Consider the following 15,120-nt stretch of genomic DNA (forward strand, 5'->3'; position numbering starts at 1 on the left):
ACAATGCAGACTTGAAATATGTTGCACAGTTCTTGCACTTGTTAATACAGATGCAAACAAATAAGACCATGTTAAGAGCAAGTTACAGTTTCTCATACAATTCACAGTCCAAGTTCTACAGAATATAGTGAGAGAGCAGAGTGTTTTTTCTTGCTATGCTACTAGATGTCCTAAAGCAAGTGGTTAACTTAAAGTCTGTCATTCATGCAATAATATTCATTCAATGTGATTGCTTGTGTGTTCTTCACAGCCTCTTTTTTTTTTCTTTTTTCTTTTTTTCTTTTTTTAAAAAAAGTGTAAATTAGCTGTCCAGATTCCTTAAAAGCTTTGAAAAATCTCCTTGCAATCTCTTTCTTATGTTCTGCTAATTGTTATCAACAATGATTTGCCTGTTATGACTGGAAATGTATTTGGATAATGCAAACACATTTACCAACGTAATGAAATTATGGAATGTTTATAATGATATTTTCTTAAAGACATAGATCTATTTTTTAATGAAAAAATATTTAGCCAACAAAAAATATGCTTGTACATCTATGAAGTTACATTTGCTGCAAAGCTGATGAAATTAATGTATATAAAAATTTCACTGTATTTGTGTATAAAACTTGCAGTTGTCTTTAATCAGGATTGTGTCTTCTGTGGTTTACTTGTTGACAGAAACTTGAGCATTGCAAAGAAAATATTTTCTCCCTTAAATTAACAAAAAATGGTGGTCTTTTAGAAGTGGAGATTGGCAAGGAAAGTGCCTATCTAAATAGATATGGATATGGAATATAACCATGTCCATAAATATGGTCTAAAAGTTGAGTGGAAAACAGAGTCCACAAGGATTCAAATTTGCCTGCTGCCAGCAGGACATGTAGTTGACTGTCCTTGAAACAGCTGTTCTTTCTTAAGATACACTTTTAATAAAAGAAATGTAGTCCTATAAATCCATCCTATGGCTGAAGCAATATCTGGAAAAAAAAAAAAAAAAAGCAATATGCTAACCATTTAATTAATTAATTAATTATTTTGTTAAGAATAGAAAGTGATGCTCTCAAGGACTGAAAATAATTTAATCCATCAGAAGTCTTAGGGCCAGGGTGCCTGTGTAATGGGACCAAACCAGATTGCACAGATTAAGGCTGCTGAATAATCTCTTATGTTGCCAAAATATTGTCCAACATATTAAGACTGTTTAGAGTAAATAATATTTCTCCTGGACCCGGAATTAAATATTGACATTGAGAAGCTCTATACAAGATCTAGTGTCTGTTACTCAGCCAAAATTTTACAGAATTTTTCTTTAATTGTTTTGGTGGAGTAATAAGTGTAATACATAATACCTGCAGATTATGGATTTACTGTTTCTTTTTTTTTTTTTTTTTCCTAGTAATTCACAGAGACAAACCTGAAAAACAAGAAAAAATTGAAAAGAAGGAACCCATAAAAGGTATGTATTTAGCATTTGATACTTCTGTTTGTTTGTTTTACCAGTGGATTAAAACAGTCTGATCTATTGACTCTCAGACCCGTTTGGAAAACCCAGTTATGGATGGAGGAGATTTTATGAAAACTAGCCAGAAGGGGAATGAGGATTTTAAAAGCACTTTAGATCCATCATTCTGCAGAAAGACTAAAATTATATTCATAAATTAATGAATAAGTTTGTACTTTATTATTAACTTTTAATAAAAGAGATGCCTAGAGCATAAACAGGTGTCTTTTTATTCTTCTTGAATAAATCTAAGAATAATATTAATCTTTGGGCACATTTCAGAACATAATGTAATGACTAAATTATATCATACAGGGCATGGCCACTTGAGGTGTTCCACTTCAGAGACCTGACTTTAAAAAAACATTTCTCCGAGACTCAGAGGTGCTGGGGGAGAGTGTTAGAGAGGATTTGATAATTTTCTTTTGGTGTATGCCAACAACAAATTACAGGCTATCTATTGTAGGAGTCAACTTCCTTTCCACCCACGACTCATGAAAATTTTGCCTAGAGCCACCATTTAGGTTGCTTCTTGTGAGGCATTTTTGGCAAAAATGGTATTTTGTTGAAACATACCTACTTGTCAAAACACTTCAAGATTTCTACAAACATTTCCTTTACATAAAAGTTTGATTAATGAAGTCTCAGACTGGAGGAAGAAACCAACTCAGGAAGAACAAATCAACCAGAAGAAGGAAAGATTCAATATTCAACTACAGTTGATTTATTTCAGACCATCTTGTAACTGAAGTGAACATACACCTTCTTAAATCTGTGATTGACTAGGCCTTTTTAGTTGTCTCTGATTGGACCTTTTGCATTTTATATCAATAATTTAAAATAACAAGACTGACTCTAGAGGTTAATGAGAGGCACGTAAGTTCAGGTTTCTATTAGACTGAAAATTTATTACTAGAAAATGGAGTGGTTTTAACAAGGGACTATTATTCTGAGATTTGGCAAAATGACAGAGTAGAGATTATAATGTCCCATATTATAACATGAACGTGTCATTAAGACTTGCGTTCTTTAGCAGAAAACTTGGGAGAATCTTTGATTTGCTTTGACTTGAGAAGAAATTTTAATGTTTTGGAATGTTTCAAAGAACAAGAAAAAACATATCCCAAGCAAATGAAGAATAATAATTATAACTCTTAATAACACCAGCTGTCTACCCGACATTACTTGTGTCTAGATGTTATCTCAAGATGAATGTATTAGGTTTTTTTAGTGAACTGTTGCTACAATTACTGCTAAAATGCTACTGCAGGTAGAGTTTCCCTGTAATCACTGTAGTAAGATTATTTTCAGACTATATAATATATTTTAAAATTTTGGTTGTGGATGTGTCTTTCTAAGGCCAATTTCATTGTGGTGTGCCTGAGAAACCCAAAATTTTTACTGAGTCCCTGCATTTCAAATGTTTATTTTCTACTTTTGAAACATTCATTTTTCAGGTTTGGCATATAGAGTAAGTAACCCTTATTCTAACTTCTAATCAACTTATGTGATGAAGTTTAGGAAAGTTATCTAATGACATAGAGAAAGTACCCTTAGAAATGACTCAGTCAGATATGTCAGGATCTCACTTTGAGGTATTTCATTACCGTATTGGTAAAATTAATAATAATAATAATAATAGTGAGAGTTTGAATGCTCCTTGCTCTTCTACTTTTGCTTCCAGTCAGACGTGGAACTCATGATACTGTGAAAAATCTTCCTTATTTTGTCCTGTTTGACAAAAGAGTTTTACTAAACTGGAATGAAATCCCCACAGGAGATAGAGTAAAAGCTAGCCTGTAGTTTCACGGGTGATTTTTCTGAAGTGCTGTTAAATCCTCATGCTTGTTTTCCATTATTTTGAAAATTATTGTCTAAAATCCTAAGAAAGGTGAGTGGAAAATATTATATGAATGGATGGATAGCATAATGCAATTTTCATTGTCAAAATGTTAGTTTTTATTTTGAAGCTAATTATGGCTTTGGGATCATCGTTTGCCAGAAACTGATCTCAGCCAGTGTCTGTTACTAGCTATCCATATCCATTACTAGCTATCCATATCCATTGCTAGTTATCCACCTCAAGCCAGCTGGCAAGTGACAGAGACATAATTTGTGCATGTGACACTCTTATACTCCAGGACTGACAAGTCCAACTCCAGTTCTAACAAGCCTCTGCCTCGTAGAAAATGGGGTGGTCCAGGTGATGTCCTACTTCTAGTATAGGCAGCAGCATTTGCTATGAGCTCTGCCTTTGTCCTTGACAGTTTTCTGGAAAACTGCCTTCAGGAACAGGCGATTGCAAGCAAGGTTCTTACTGTAGTAAACAGCTGGGGAATGGTACCATGGCTTGAAACATAAGCAGTAACTTGTTAGTCACAGTTGTCTGCTAATAACCATGTATGATGCATGCAGTACAGAAGTGCATGAGATAGCTCAAGAATAACACAATTTGTCATTTCATCTCCTATGGTTTAACTTGGTATAACTGTTTCTGATTCTTAAGTTTGTTGTACAATGGTGGTGGGTTTTTTAGACATATGAATGCATTTCTTCTTTCCTAGTGACACATAAAGACAAAACGGAACGGCAAGAAAAACCTGAAAAAAAGGAGAAGCATACAGGTATAAATTTCATATCAGGATTTATGTTATATTTTGGGGTACCTCGGGACTAATGTCTTCTTCACTTCCATTTATGTATCTTCTTGACTGGGAAAATGTCTCCTCTTGACTGGAAAAATGACTGGAACTTTATTAGTAAAAATTGTGATGTAGAGAAAAGGGTTTTAGACATACAGACTGACTAGCATTTTGTAGACCTTCTAGATTTTTTGTTTGTTTGGATTGGTTTGTTGTAGTTGTTGTTGGCTTGTGTTGTTTGTTTTTGTCTTTTGTGTGTGTGTGTGTTTTTGTTTTGTTTTGAGAGGGAGAGATCATAGATATTATATTTTGTACTCTGGATGAGTATAATCTCACAGTGATTGTGAGATCTTATGATTTGTGATCTGTGAAATCTTATGATTTCTAAGAAAATATGGTCATCCAGGAAAAACACCTAACATGAAAAGAGAAAATGTAATGAAGCAAGCCATGTTTAAAAAAAAAAAAAAAAGTATATTAATAATGGTACTGACCACGGCTGTTTCATAGATATGGAATTTTGAATTATGGAACAAAGGGCAGGACTAATCCTTTAAGTAGTTAAATATTCTCTCAGTAGTTGCAATAAATAGGTATCTAGCACAGCTTTATCTTTAACAATTCTAACTTTCTTTTGAAACATCAGCACAAGCTTGGAGAGTACGTAGCAATGCTCATGCATACACTTTTGTGTTCTTAGTGTAAACTCATATGGCAGAGTCAAATAGGCAGATGAATGTTTTTACACGCCTGGTACTGGTAGGGTACCTCAATGCATATGAACTTGTATAAATGTCATTTCTTCACACCTGTGGACAGGTTACTGTGTAAACATTAACCTGCAAAAAAATTAGAAGATCAGAGCCCACACTAGAAAATATTTCAGACTACACATCACTCAGTGACTATTGCACAACTCAAGTGTTCTCTAAAACCTGAGCCAGAACTCTAGTCACTATAGCGTACTTTATTTCAATTTGTAAAGTAGAAATTAAAAGCAAACAAAAAGCCCCAAAGAGTATTAGTTATAATGCCATTGCAATTACATTTGTAATTAATTATAGTGTTTAATCATTCGTAGCCAGAAAAACTGTTAGTTATTATGTAGAGTTCAGAAAGTCCTTCAGAAATAAACCAAAGTAATAAACAAGAAAACTCAAAAATAATAATGAACAAAAGTGAACCATTAAACAAAAATAGTAAACAACATAAATACTCCTGACTTTTTCTTTCTTGACTACATTCTTTCATGGTATCAGAGTATTGTCAGAAAGGCCATTCCTCCCTCAGCTGATGACCGTCCTCAGCGATGGTACGTGAGCCTTTGAAAGTTCTGGTCATGAGTCTTGACATCAGCATCAGATAGTGGCAGCTGATTCAGTCTTTCTGTTTCTTTCCATGTCTAGTCATGGTGACTAGATTATTCTTATGTTTCTTCTCCTTTTTCTTACACAGCTGCAACATTTCTTATTTTTAATAACCATTAATATTGTTGTTGTTTATTTCTAGCTATTCACAAAGAGAAATCTGAAAAGCCAGAAAAACACGAAAAGAAAGCACCTCCTAAAGGTAATGCTGAGTATTATTGGATTTTGTACAATTTTAGATTTTTATCACTTATATAGTTTGGAAATTGTGGGAATGGGAATTTAAAGTTTAAAACTCTTCTAGTCCCCACTATACAGTCATTGAGTGCTCTCACTTTTGCTTGAGCAGTTCTTAATCAGCCTCTGAGTGAAGTCTTGAACAGCTTTTATTACTTTCTCTGTTCTCTTGTTTTGCAGAGTTAATTATAAATCATTCTTGTGCAGCTACAGAAATAAATAAAGGCAAGGGAACGACCCATGACTATTATATTTGCAGTCTTTGATGTTTGCTTCCTCCAAAATAAGATTCAGTAATTTGCCTACAGAGGCATGTGTAGCAGTGTTCAGTCTAGTGTTGATGGAGTGCAAGACTGTATATTGTCTCTCAGTCTGTGTCTTCCACCATACCTTCATTCCCCTGCCTTTATTTTTTGTATTTTTTTCATTTCAGTACATGATTTGTATTATCTTCCACAGCTGAAGTGGCTTTGGTTAAGATTTATATGTCTACTAATTTTTACATATATTCTGAAGCATTATCATGTACAAGAGCTCATTCCCAGTGTTCTGACTGATAATTCCATCTTTAGCCATGATTTGGACAGGGAGATTTAAAAATCCATTCATTTCCAATCCATTCACCTGTTGTGTCATTTTTTAAGACTAAAAATTATTATTGCGTGATTTTTTGGTTTTGGTTGGTTGGTTTTTCCCTCTGGAGTTTTCCTTTTTCTCTTTTTTTTTTTTTTTTTGTTTTGTTTTTGGTTGTGTTTTTTTGTTTGTTTGTTTTTTGTTTTGTTTTGTTTTTCTTACATGCATCTCTTTTTGAAAACCAGATATTTCCATAACGAAGTTAGATTCTAGTCTTTGTCTTGTACTTTTACTCAGTTAAATCACGAATAAATACTATGCAGTGTATCTAATATCAGTCTTTTATGGCATTCAAATTGATGATGATGGGGCACATGAATTAATTAGGTTTGATTTGAATCTGTTCGGACAATATAGATTCAAATGTACAAATCAGGCTTTATTGGACTTTATCTTACTCTAAGTAGAAATGTGAAAACAGTAAGCAGGAGAGAATAAAGAGAGAAAATGGAACAAAGACTAGTCTTAAAGACTTAAAATAACCTGAAGGACAGCCACCATCCAGTTTGTCTTTAAAATTAATATTTGGAAGATTCTTTTACTTTCAGTGTATAACCTGAAAGTGTAGATTTTTTTTTATTTTATTTTTTATTTTATACATAAAGTGAAATCACACTGAAATAAGCTTGAGAAAATTAATTCCCACAGTGTCAGAGTAGTTTTGAAAAGCAAATAGCTTTTGAGAATCACTGAGATGCTTCTAACAAGCAGCCAGTCTGTTTATCCATTAATCTTCTGCTAGCTAACTAAATAATCACTAATGGCTTTAATGTATTTAAAGTAGCCATGAATCTGGTCACTAGCCAGAAATTTTTCTGAAGAATTAGTTTTCTTGCTCCTTTGTCCACTATTACAGCTAGGGAGATTGCTGCTGCAATCTATGATATCTAGGCTTGCTACCCTATGTTAAGTAGTTCCTAAGCAATATGAATCCCCATGGGTAGACAGTGCTCTACAACAATCACCACCTTTGCTGCTTTTTAAGGCACATTTATGCCCATAATGTGATGATCTATCCATTGCCAGGTTAACCTCCATCTTGTCTGGGTTGTGCCCCAAACTGTATAAGCTACTAGGAGGATAGGGCAGCCATTTCAACCTTTTCAAGTCCCCTAGGAAATGAGGATTCTCTAGTCCAGGCCAATTCGAGTGAACAAACATACCGTCTGCTGCTGTCAGCTACTTCCCTCATAATCAGGAGATTTTTTTTTAAGCCCAATAAAAAAAGACTTACTCAGTCCCTGCTAAAGGCTTCAGAAAACTTCAGTGATATGAATGCTGTTTGAAGACACCATCTAAGAAACATCTATCTTATAAAAACAAAAACAAACTTCATTATCAGTCCGTATAGGTAGCAATTCAAAGCTGGGATTCAGTTAAAGGGGATGTTGCTTTTATGCAGTTATCACTTGAAAGAAGTGTAATTAACTGTCAAGGCTGTTTTGCTCCAGTAATATGTCTATACCAACCATGAGAGGAAAACTAGAAGTCACGATATATAGTTTCGGCACCTTTTCTGGGACATAGCAGCGTGTGTTTACACAGTGTATCCTGTGCAGACATGAACTCACTCAGGCTGGACCGTGAAGTGAGCACCAGATTTGTGGCCATGCTTGTACTGAGCCCAAGCTAAACCCCTTTTTGTGAGACTAGTATAGTCACTCAGCTTCCTGTTGGCTTGAGCAGAGGAAGAACAAGCCTGTGTCTGCTCAGAGCTTGAGCAGAGCAAGTTTTTATAATCTGGAATATATAGTGTAAACATTCCCTAAATATCCCCAGAACTGTGCAACTGACTTGGTTTATGATTAAGTTATTTTAAACAGATATTTTGAAGCTTTTGACCCTTGTGAATCTGAGAAAAAGAAGATATTTACAGGGAATAATAATAATAATAATAATAATAATAATCATAATAATGAATTGTACACTTCCAGAGAAGTTTTTGTGTTTTAGAAATATTTTCTCGTTTGTTTGTTTTTTCCTAATATACAATTGTACTTATTTCTAGTAATTCAAAAAGACAAACCTGAAAGACATGAAAAAGCTGAAAAGAAAACTCCTCCCAAAGGTATTTATTTCTCCTTCCTTCCTTCCTTCCTTCCCTCCTCTCCTCTCCTCTCCTCTCCTCTCCTCTCCTCTCCTCTCCTCTCCTCTCCTCTCCTCTCCTCTCCTCTCCTCTCCTCTCCTCTCCTCTCCTCTCCTCTCCTCTCCTCTCCTCTCCTCTCCTCTCCTCTCCTCTCCTCTCCTCTCCTCTCCTCTCCTCTCCTCTCCTCTCCTCTCCTCTCCTCTCCTCTCCTCTCCTCTCCTCTCCTCTCCTCTCCTCTCCTCTCCTCTCCTCTCCTCTCCTCTCCTCTCCTCTCCTCTCCTCTCCTCTCCTCTCCTCTCCTCTCCTCTCCTCTCCTCTCCTCTCCTCTCCTTCTTTCTTCCTTATTTTTTAAAAAATTAATAAATTTAAATTCATAAATTTTATTTTATCAGAGCAGAATATGTGTGTGAAATAATGTGTATGAAAAATCTTCTACATGACACTATAATTTGAAATAATCAAAATCTCTTTAGAACATCCAAGGATTAGTTCTATGGATAATCCCTTTTAAACCTGTTGAAATTTCAGATTGGAATTAAAGTAGAGATATGAACTTCCATTACCCTGAAAAAGAAGTAGATTATGACATACACATTTTTTTCTATAACTAGTTAAGGAACTTCTTTCTTCATTATCCAACAGTATATTTGGTCATGTCATAGCTTTGTTTGAAAGTAGGAATTATACCTGTCCATTATATCTGTTTTCTGTATATTTTCTGTTTCAGAATTGGTAGAGCTACTCAGTTTACATGTAGCTAAAATCAGTCTGGTCAGCCTAGTGACTTGATAAAAATACAAGTCCAGAGGCTTATAGAAGATGTGGATTTTGTAGCACTAGAGTTTTCCATCAAGGCTGGAGACATTTAAAGCTATGAATAAAATATATTTGTGAACATGACACAAATATGTTTTGTTTAAAACATATTAAATTATTTTAATCTACTGTTGGATTTTCCACTAAAGTGAACTGGAAACATAATGCCAGAATCCATGTCTCAGATGAGAAAAAGCAACTGATCTATAAAGGTGGAAGGGAAAGTCTATGTCTCACCAACCTCTGTGTAGTGTCAACCACTGACATTATAGAATTTGATAATTCTGCTTAGAAAATTCGCTCTACTGCAGGGCCATTTAGTGGCCTGTCTCAGACTAATCTTTCAAATTGGGGAATTGGTGTGGAGAAAGACTCAAGAACATAAGACTCCTTGGTCAAAGGCCTAGAGTTAATACATAAAAATGACCCTTACAAACAACTGTGCTTTAAATCAACTATACTTACAACTTACAACAGTTTTGCTCTGAATTTTAAAGTTCTTCATATTTAGTAGTCAGGTTTTAATATGCTTGCTTTATGACCAACATTTGTTCCCCTAGTTTATGCCATCAAAGTTAGCATGTTGTCATTAGATTACTGTTGTTTACTGTAGCCTATTACCTAGTATCAGCCAAAAACTTGGTACAAGACTGAAGACAAAACGTGTGTATCTAACATTATCTAACATATCTAACATATCTGTTTGGCTTGGAGGAATTACAGTTTTCATCAGATCCAAGCAAGATGTTGATGATGAAAGAATGCTTCTTAGTAATTGCACAATGTAAAATAAATAATATTAAATATTATTTTGAGGGAAATGGATGACACAAAGTTTTTTCTTGATTACCTGCAGAGGAGAAGAAAGTAAAGAGCACCAAAGTGGAAGCAAAAGTTAAAAAGGAAGTGAAGGATGGAAAAGGAGAAGCAAAGATGCCTGAGAAGGTCAAGCAGACAGAAACTAAAACAACAGAAGTTGGGTTAATAAAGGCCAAACCGAAAGTTAAGGAGGAGAAAGCACTTCAGACTGTAACTAAATCGGAAAAGAAAGGTAAACAAAACCAGGAGGAAGCAGATGAAGATATTAAAAAGGTAGTAGGAAAGAAGGAAAGAGAATGAAGTTAGACCTAACAAGGACCAAAGTCCACCCATGACAAAGAAAAGAGCAGTACAAATAAATTCCAGATGAATCTCAGATTTCTAGATGGAAACTATAAGGAATAAAATAAGTTTAAATAACTGGAATGTTCTAACTGTAATGGCTAAAGATTCATTTTACATTATTCAGTTTGCATCCTACTTTACCAAGGACCAGTGTCTCTTCAGATAGGCTGGAGTCTTCATGGATTTTCTCAGAAGAATCTTAAGCAGTCTATTGCAAGTCAAGTGACTTTGGAAAATGCCTACTGTCCAAAAACCTGTTGGAAATTATGTTTTTTTTTCTACATCTGAATATGTCCTCATTTACAATAATGAAAATAGATGCAAATGAAAGGGAATTTAATCATTTCTATTACATCAGATTGTGTGAGGCATTGTCACGTAGTGTACAACATAATGATATGCCTGACTGATGTAATTTGGTGTGATGAGGTTGAAAATTTCCCCTAAAAAGCAGAGAAATGCCATTAACCTGGTGAACATGGTGAGAGGAAGAAATTAAGTGATAAAACAAGGAATCAACCCGCATCAACACAAAATGCATGTGTTAGCTGTATGCTCCTCTTTGTCAGAGTCAGCCTGGGATCTTCCACTCCCAGATTGCACTGAATGGTCCGTTGGTTTTCCTGTGGCTATTCATTGTTAATTAATAATTAATTGTTAGGTACAATTTTGTATGAACGAAGGCAGTGAGACCTGCCTTTCTGTAAGAACTGTCATACTGAAGATACAGGATTATTCTGACATTAATAGAAGAAGCTCAGCAGATAGGTGTGTGGCACACCTATCTGATACTTTCAACTGATAACCACGGGTAATCATTATGCCTGAACATCAAAGCAGTCATCTCTGCCTGGATATCTGAATCTGCTTGGGCAGATCCTCTCAGAATTTCATAGCCATCTGCTCTGGACCCCTTAGGAGTTGTCTAAATTATACATTTCCAGAAAGCTGAAAAGAGAGTTAGAAATAGGCTCCTTTCTGACATACAAAATGTGCTGAGCTAGTATTTTTTAATATTTATTTCTGTTCTAGTTAATTTTGGTTTTCACTTGAAATGCTGGAGCCTTTGAGGCATAAAATTGAAGCAGCATCTTTCATGCTAATTGTTCTGACCAAGGGGAAAGTTCCACAAACTGTTGAGTTCTTGGTTTTTGTTTGGTGTGACAGAGTTTCAGTGCACAGTTAGACTCACTCCATACTGCTCAGGTTAAGGTTCTCAAAAAGCAACAATGTGCATATGAGGCACTTTACTCCCCAACAACAAAATGTTTTTAAGTTGGGGTCAAAGATTACAGAGAGCAATAGAGAGAGGGTGTTTTGTTTCGTTTTGTTTTTCCTTTAAGTGATAAATATTAGCAAAATGATCCATCAAACATAAATCTGCTTTAGAGTGTGATACCAAGGACTGTACACTGAAATGTAGTAGGTGGAAGAGGGAATGAGAAGCAGCAGTGCAGGAAGGAAGGAGCTTCTTAAACTGTTCTTTATCACCAGAGATAGTGTTACACATTCAGTTACATTCAGTGAAAGCTGCCTTTTTTGCTTTTGTCCTTCATTTTTCCACCACAAGCTGCTGCTGTCCAACTGGATACTCTCAGAGAATTCAGTTCTGTATTTGAGTTCCCCTTTGGCCCAAAGAGATAATATTTTTTAAGTTAATATAGGCTTGCCAAAATTTCCTGAACCTGCAGTTGTTATTTTTCCTTGCTCAAGGGAGTAGTTCTTCCAGCTTTTCTGCATTAATTTAAAAAATATAACTGTAATCACAGAAGTGTTGTTATGATGTCCCTACTGTTACATCATTCCTTAAGCAAATTAAAATTGAAAAAGATAGCTTGTCTCCCAGAGTAAATCAGGTAAGGTCAAATGACAAAGATCTATGACTGTTTTTATCAATAAGAATTTAGTCCAAACATTGAGGTGAATTATTAATGGTCAGGTGAATATCTGTGCCACTATTATAGACTTATGAAGTGAAAACTATAGTGTGAAATTCTCTTTTAAACAAGAGAGTTTAAATTAAAATGAATTTTTAGCCATGAAGTGATATTTGGAAAATCATCCCCATTTAAATTTCCTTATATTTCAGTCTTTGCTGATTGACAGAATTGGACTTTCATGGAAAGTTACTGTGAACCTCATTATTTCATATACAGTAGAAATGCTATTTTTATTATTCAGTTTAATGTTCTGCCTTTTTTTTTTCAGGGGCTGAGTTTCTAAATAGATATTACAATGAGAAGATTAATATGTAATCTTTCTTCTTAGGTGCAGTCAAGACTGCAGCTTCTTTTTTTAAGTTTATTCAAATTACATTTCCACAGGAGGAAAAAAAGAAAAAAAAAAAAAAAGTCGTCTATTTTAATCCTTGTTTATATTACTGTGATTAAAAATCAATGAAATGGTGTGAGCTGCTAGTCCCTCAGGCTATGTGTGTATCATAACTTAAATAGATCCAGCACAGGGTTGTGGTCTGTCTTGTGACTGTCCCCATGCAGTTTATGTCCCCAGACAGTTTTGCTCTATTGCCATTTAGCAGTTTCTTATACAATGCCTGGAATAATCCAGAGTTTCTTCCCAATTGGCAGCATGGACAACTCATTTTGGCAAAAGAGGGGCAAGAAAAATTCCAGTTTGTGGGCATGAACTATGTCTTGTCGTTTGCTCTCTTGGCTAAACAATTTACTTTTGTTCATTTTATTTATTTACACAGACATAACCTGATTATCTAACTCATTGAGGCTCTATTTCCAAGTGTGTTGAAGTCAGTGCAATCACTTTGCTGAATTTAGATGGGCTTACTGAGAATACAGATATACACATACTTGTTTTCTTACATACACTCTTCAACTTTTTTTTGTCCCTCTTTCAGAAAGCACATACACTTAGGGCAGATATTGCAGCCAAATTCTTTAGATTCCTTAAGGATGGAATGGTGCCAGACAGAATGATAAATTTGAATTCATAAATACAAAAGTAGAAACCATTATGAATAGTCATTAAAGGCTTTAAAAACAGTGCTTATAGTCATTGCCCTTTGTATGTTCTGGAAAGTTCATCCAAAGATCTACAATGCTGACTAGAAGTCTTACTCTTGTCACTTTAGTAACAGAAAACAGTTGCATAGGATCCTATGGACTAGTAGAAAAAAAAAAAAAAATGCATAATATATAAACCCTCCTAATTTCTACAGCTGCACAGGAAATCATTCCAGAATAACAATCACATAAATGCTTCAGCATCAACTAATACTGATGCTCTAGTGAACTATGTAAGAAAACAAATAACACAATTGTATATACTTACAAATATAATTTTGTGTTTAAACCAAGTTACACTCTTTTTTTTCTTTTTTTTTTTTTCTTTTTTTTTTTTAATTTTAAGTATTTCAAAGTTTGCATAACTTTGTTTTGAAGTTGGCAAATACTTTTTGGTTGGTAAGTGGTTTTACAAAACCACTACTAGGTGACTAGGAAGGAGATGCAACTGGAGATGGAGAGATGCAACTTGTGTAGCTTAGGAAGTATGGAGCAACAGTCTATGACATATAGATGAATGTGCTTTATCCAAGGGCTATTGTGAACTAGCATAGCTAACCAGAGCTGGCATTTAGTCACCAGCATTAACTTTCAAATATAATGTCCCTTGGAGTTCACTGGGGCAATGTTCTATTTTCAGGCAAATTGGAGAGTACAGCAATAATGTTGCAATTCTTTTACACTCAGTTACAAATGGTAATTTTCTTCACCATTCTTAATGTTTGCAATTTTGATCAAGGTCTTCAATTGTGCCTATATAGAGAAGAAATCAACAGACAATCAACATTTCTGAAATCAGAGTTTCATTTAGATACCAAAGTCTAAATTTCTGAATAGCATAGTTTTAATATTTGGATATAATGTATGCCTTTTATATATATATATATATTTGTAAATAATAGTGTTTGGAAAATAATTGTGTGGTGAAATGATAAAATTCTCTGGAAAAATCTCATTGCCACGGAAGTGTAAGTATACCGTTTATACTCTCATTCAATAAATGTATATATTGATTACACAGTTAAAGCAGTATTAACAAAATACTGTGATTAAAACGTTTATTGAATTTTCCTATTGTCTGACTGAAACTACTTAAAATGGATTCTCAAGGATATGAAAAAGTCTTTGGGCCATGCAGCTGTTTGCACAGTGCCTGTGTGGAGAGCAAGGGTGCACATTGCTGACCTGTTCCACACACTGCAGGCCAAGAGTTGGTAACTGGGGCACTAGTAGCTCTGGAGCTGGGAGACTTGAATTAGATGTAGACTATAAATTGTCTCTTTCTGAGAACATGAGTTACTTCAAGGCCAGGGAGAAAAAAATACCCCCAAAAATGTGTCTTTGCATTGCCAAGCTTTATTTTCACTGTTAAATAGAAACAAAATTTTATATTTGCTTTCTTCATTACCTTTTTTTCCTCTTTGCTCTGTTAGATCAATATGCATTCTGTCGCTATGTGATTGACATGTTTGCGCAAGGGGATTTTTATCCAGGTACTTTCCTACATCATTGAACTCTGTTCTAATATTCTTCTGTTTTCCTGAGAGTTTCTGTTCCTTTATGCATTAAAAGTGTGTTTTGTATTGTTAAAGGTCTCACAAGTGCAACAAAGAGTGTGCAAATAGGCTTAATAAAGCATAAGAGCTAATGG

At 34.7% G+C, this 15,120-nt stretch overlaps 1 protein-coding gene across 20 annotated transcripts in view; it reads left to right on the forward strand.

The window, feature by feature from the left end:
* TRDN (triadin) overlaps positions 1–15,120 on the forward strand; it is a 239,662-nt gene that overhangs the window by 73,478 nt on the left and 151,064 nt on the right. For all 20 annotated transcript variants that reach the window (XR_011808384.1, XM_072036042.1, XM_072036055.1 and 17 more), the window contains 6 exons: positions 1,382–1,441; positions 4,051–4,110; positions 5,638–5,697; positions 8,374–8,433; positions 10,124–10,318; positions 14,903–14,962. Coding sequence is in view for 19 of the 20 variants with exons in the window: in XM_072036042.1 (XP_071892143.1) it covers positions 1,382–1,441; positions 4,051–4,110; positions 5,638–5,697; positions 8,374–8,433; positions 10,124–10,318; positions 14,903–14,962 (495 nt within the window). In the remaining variant the exon portion in view is untranslated. The remainder of the gene's footprint in view (positions 1–1,381; positions 1,442–4,050; positions 4,111–5,637; positions 5,698–8,373; positions 8,434–10,123; positions 10,319–14,902; positions 14,963–15,120) is intronic.

Source organism: Anas platyrhynchos, chromosome 3 (genome assembly GCF_047663525.1).
Source record: "Anas platyrhynchos isolate ZD024472 breed Pekin duck chromosome 3, IASCAAS_PekinDuck_T2T, whole genome shotgun sequence".
NCBI classification, from domain to species: Eukaryota; Metazoa; Chordata; class Aves; order Anseriformes; family Anatidae; genus Anas; species Anas platyrhynchos.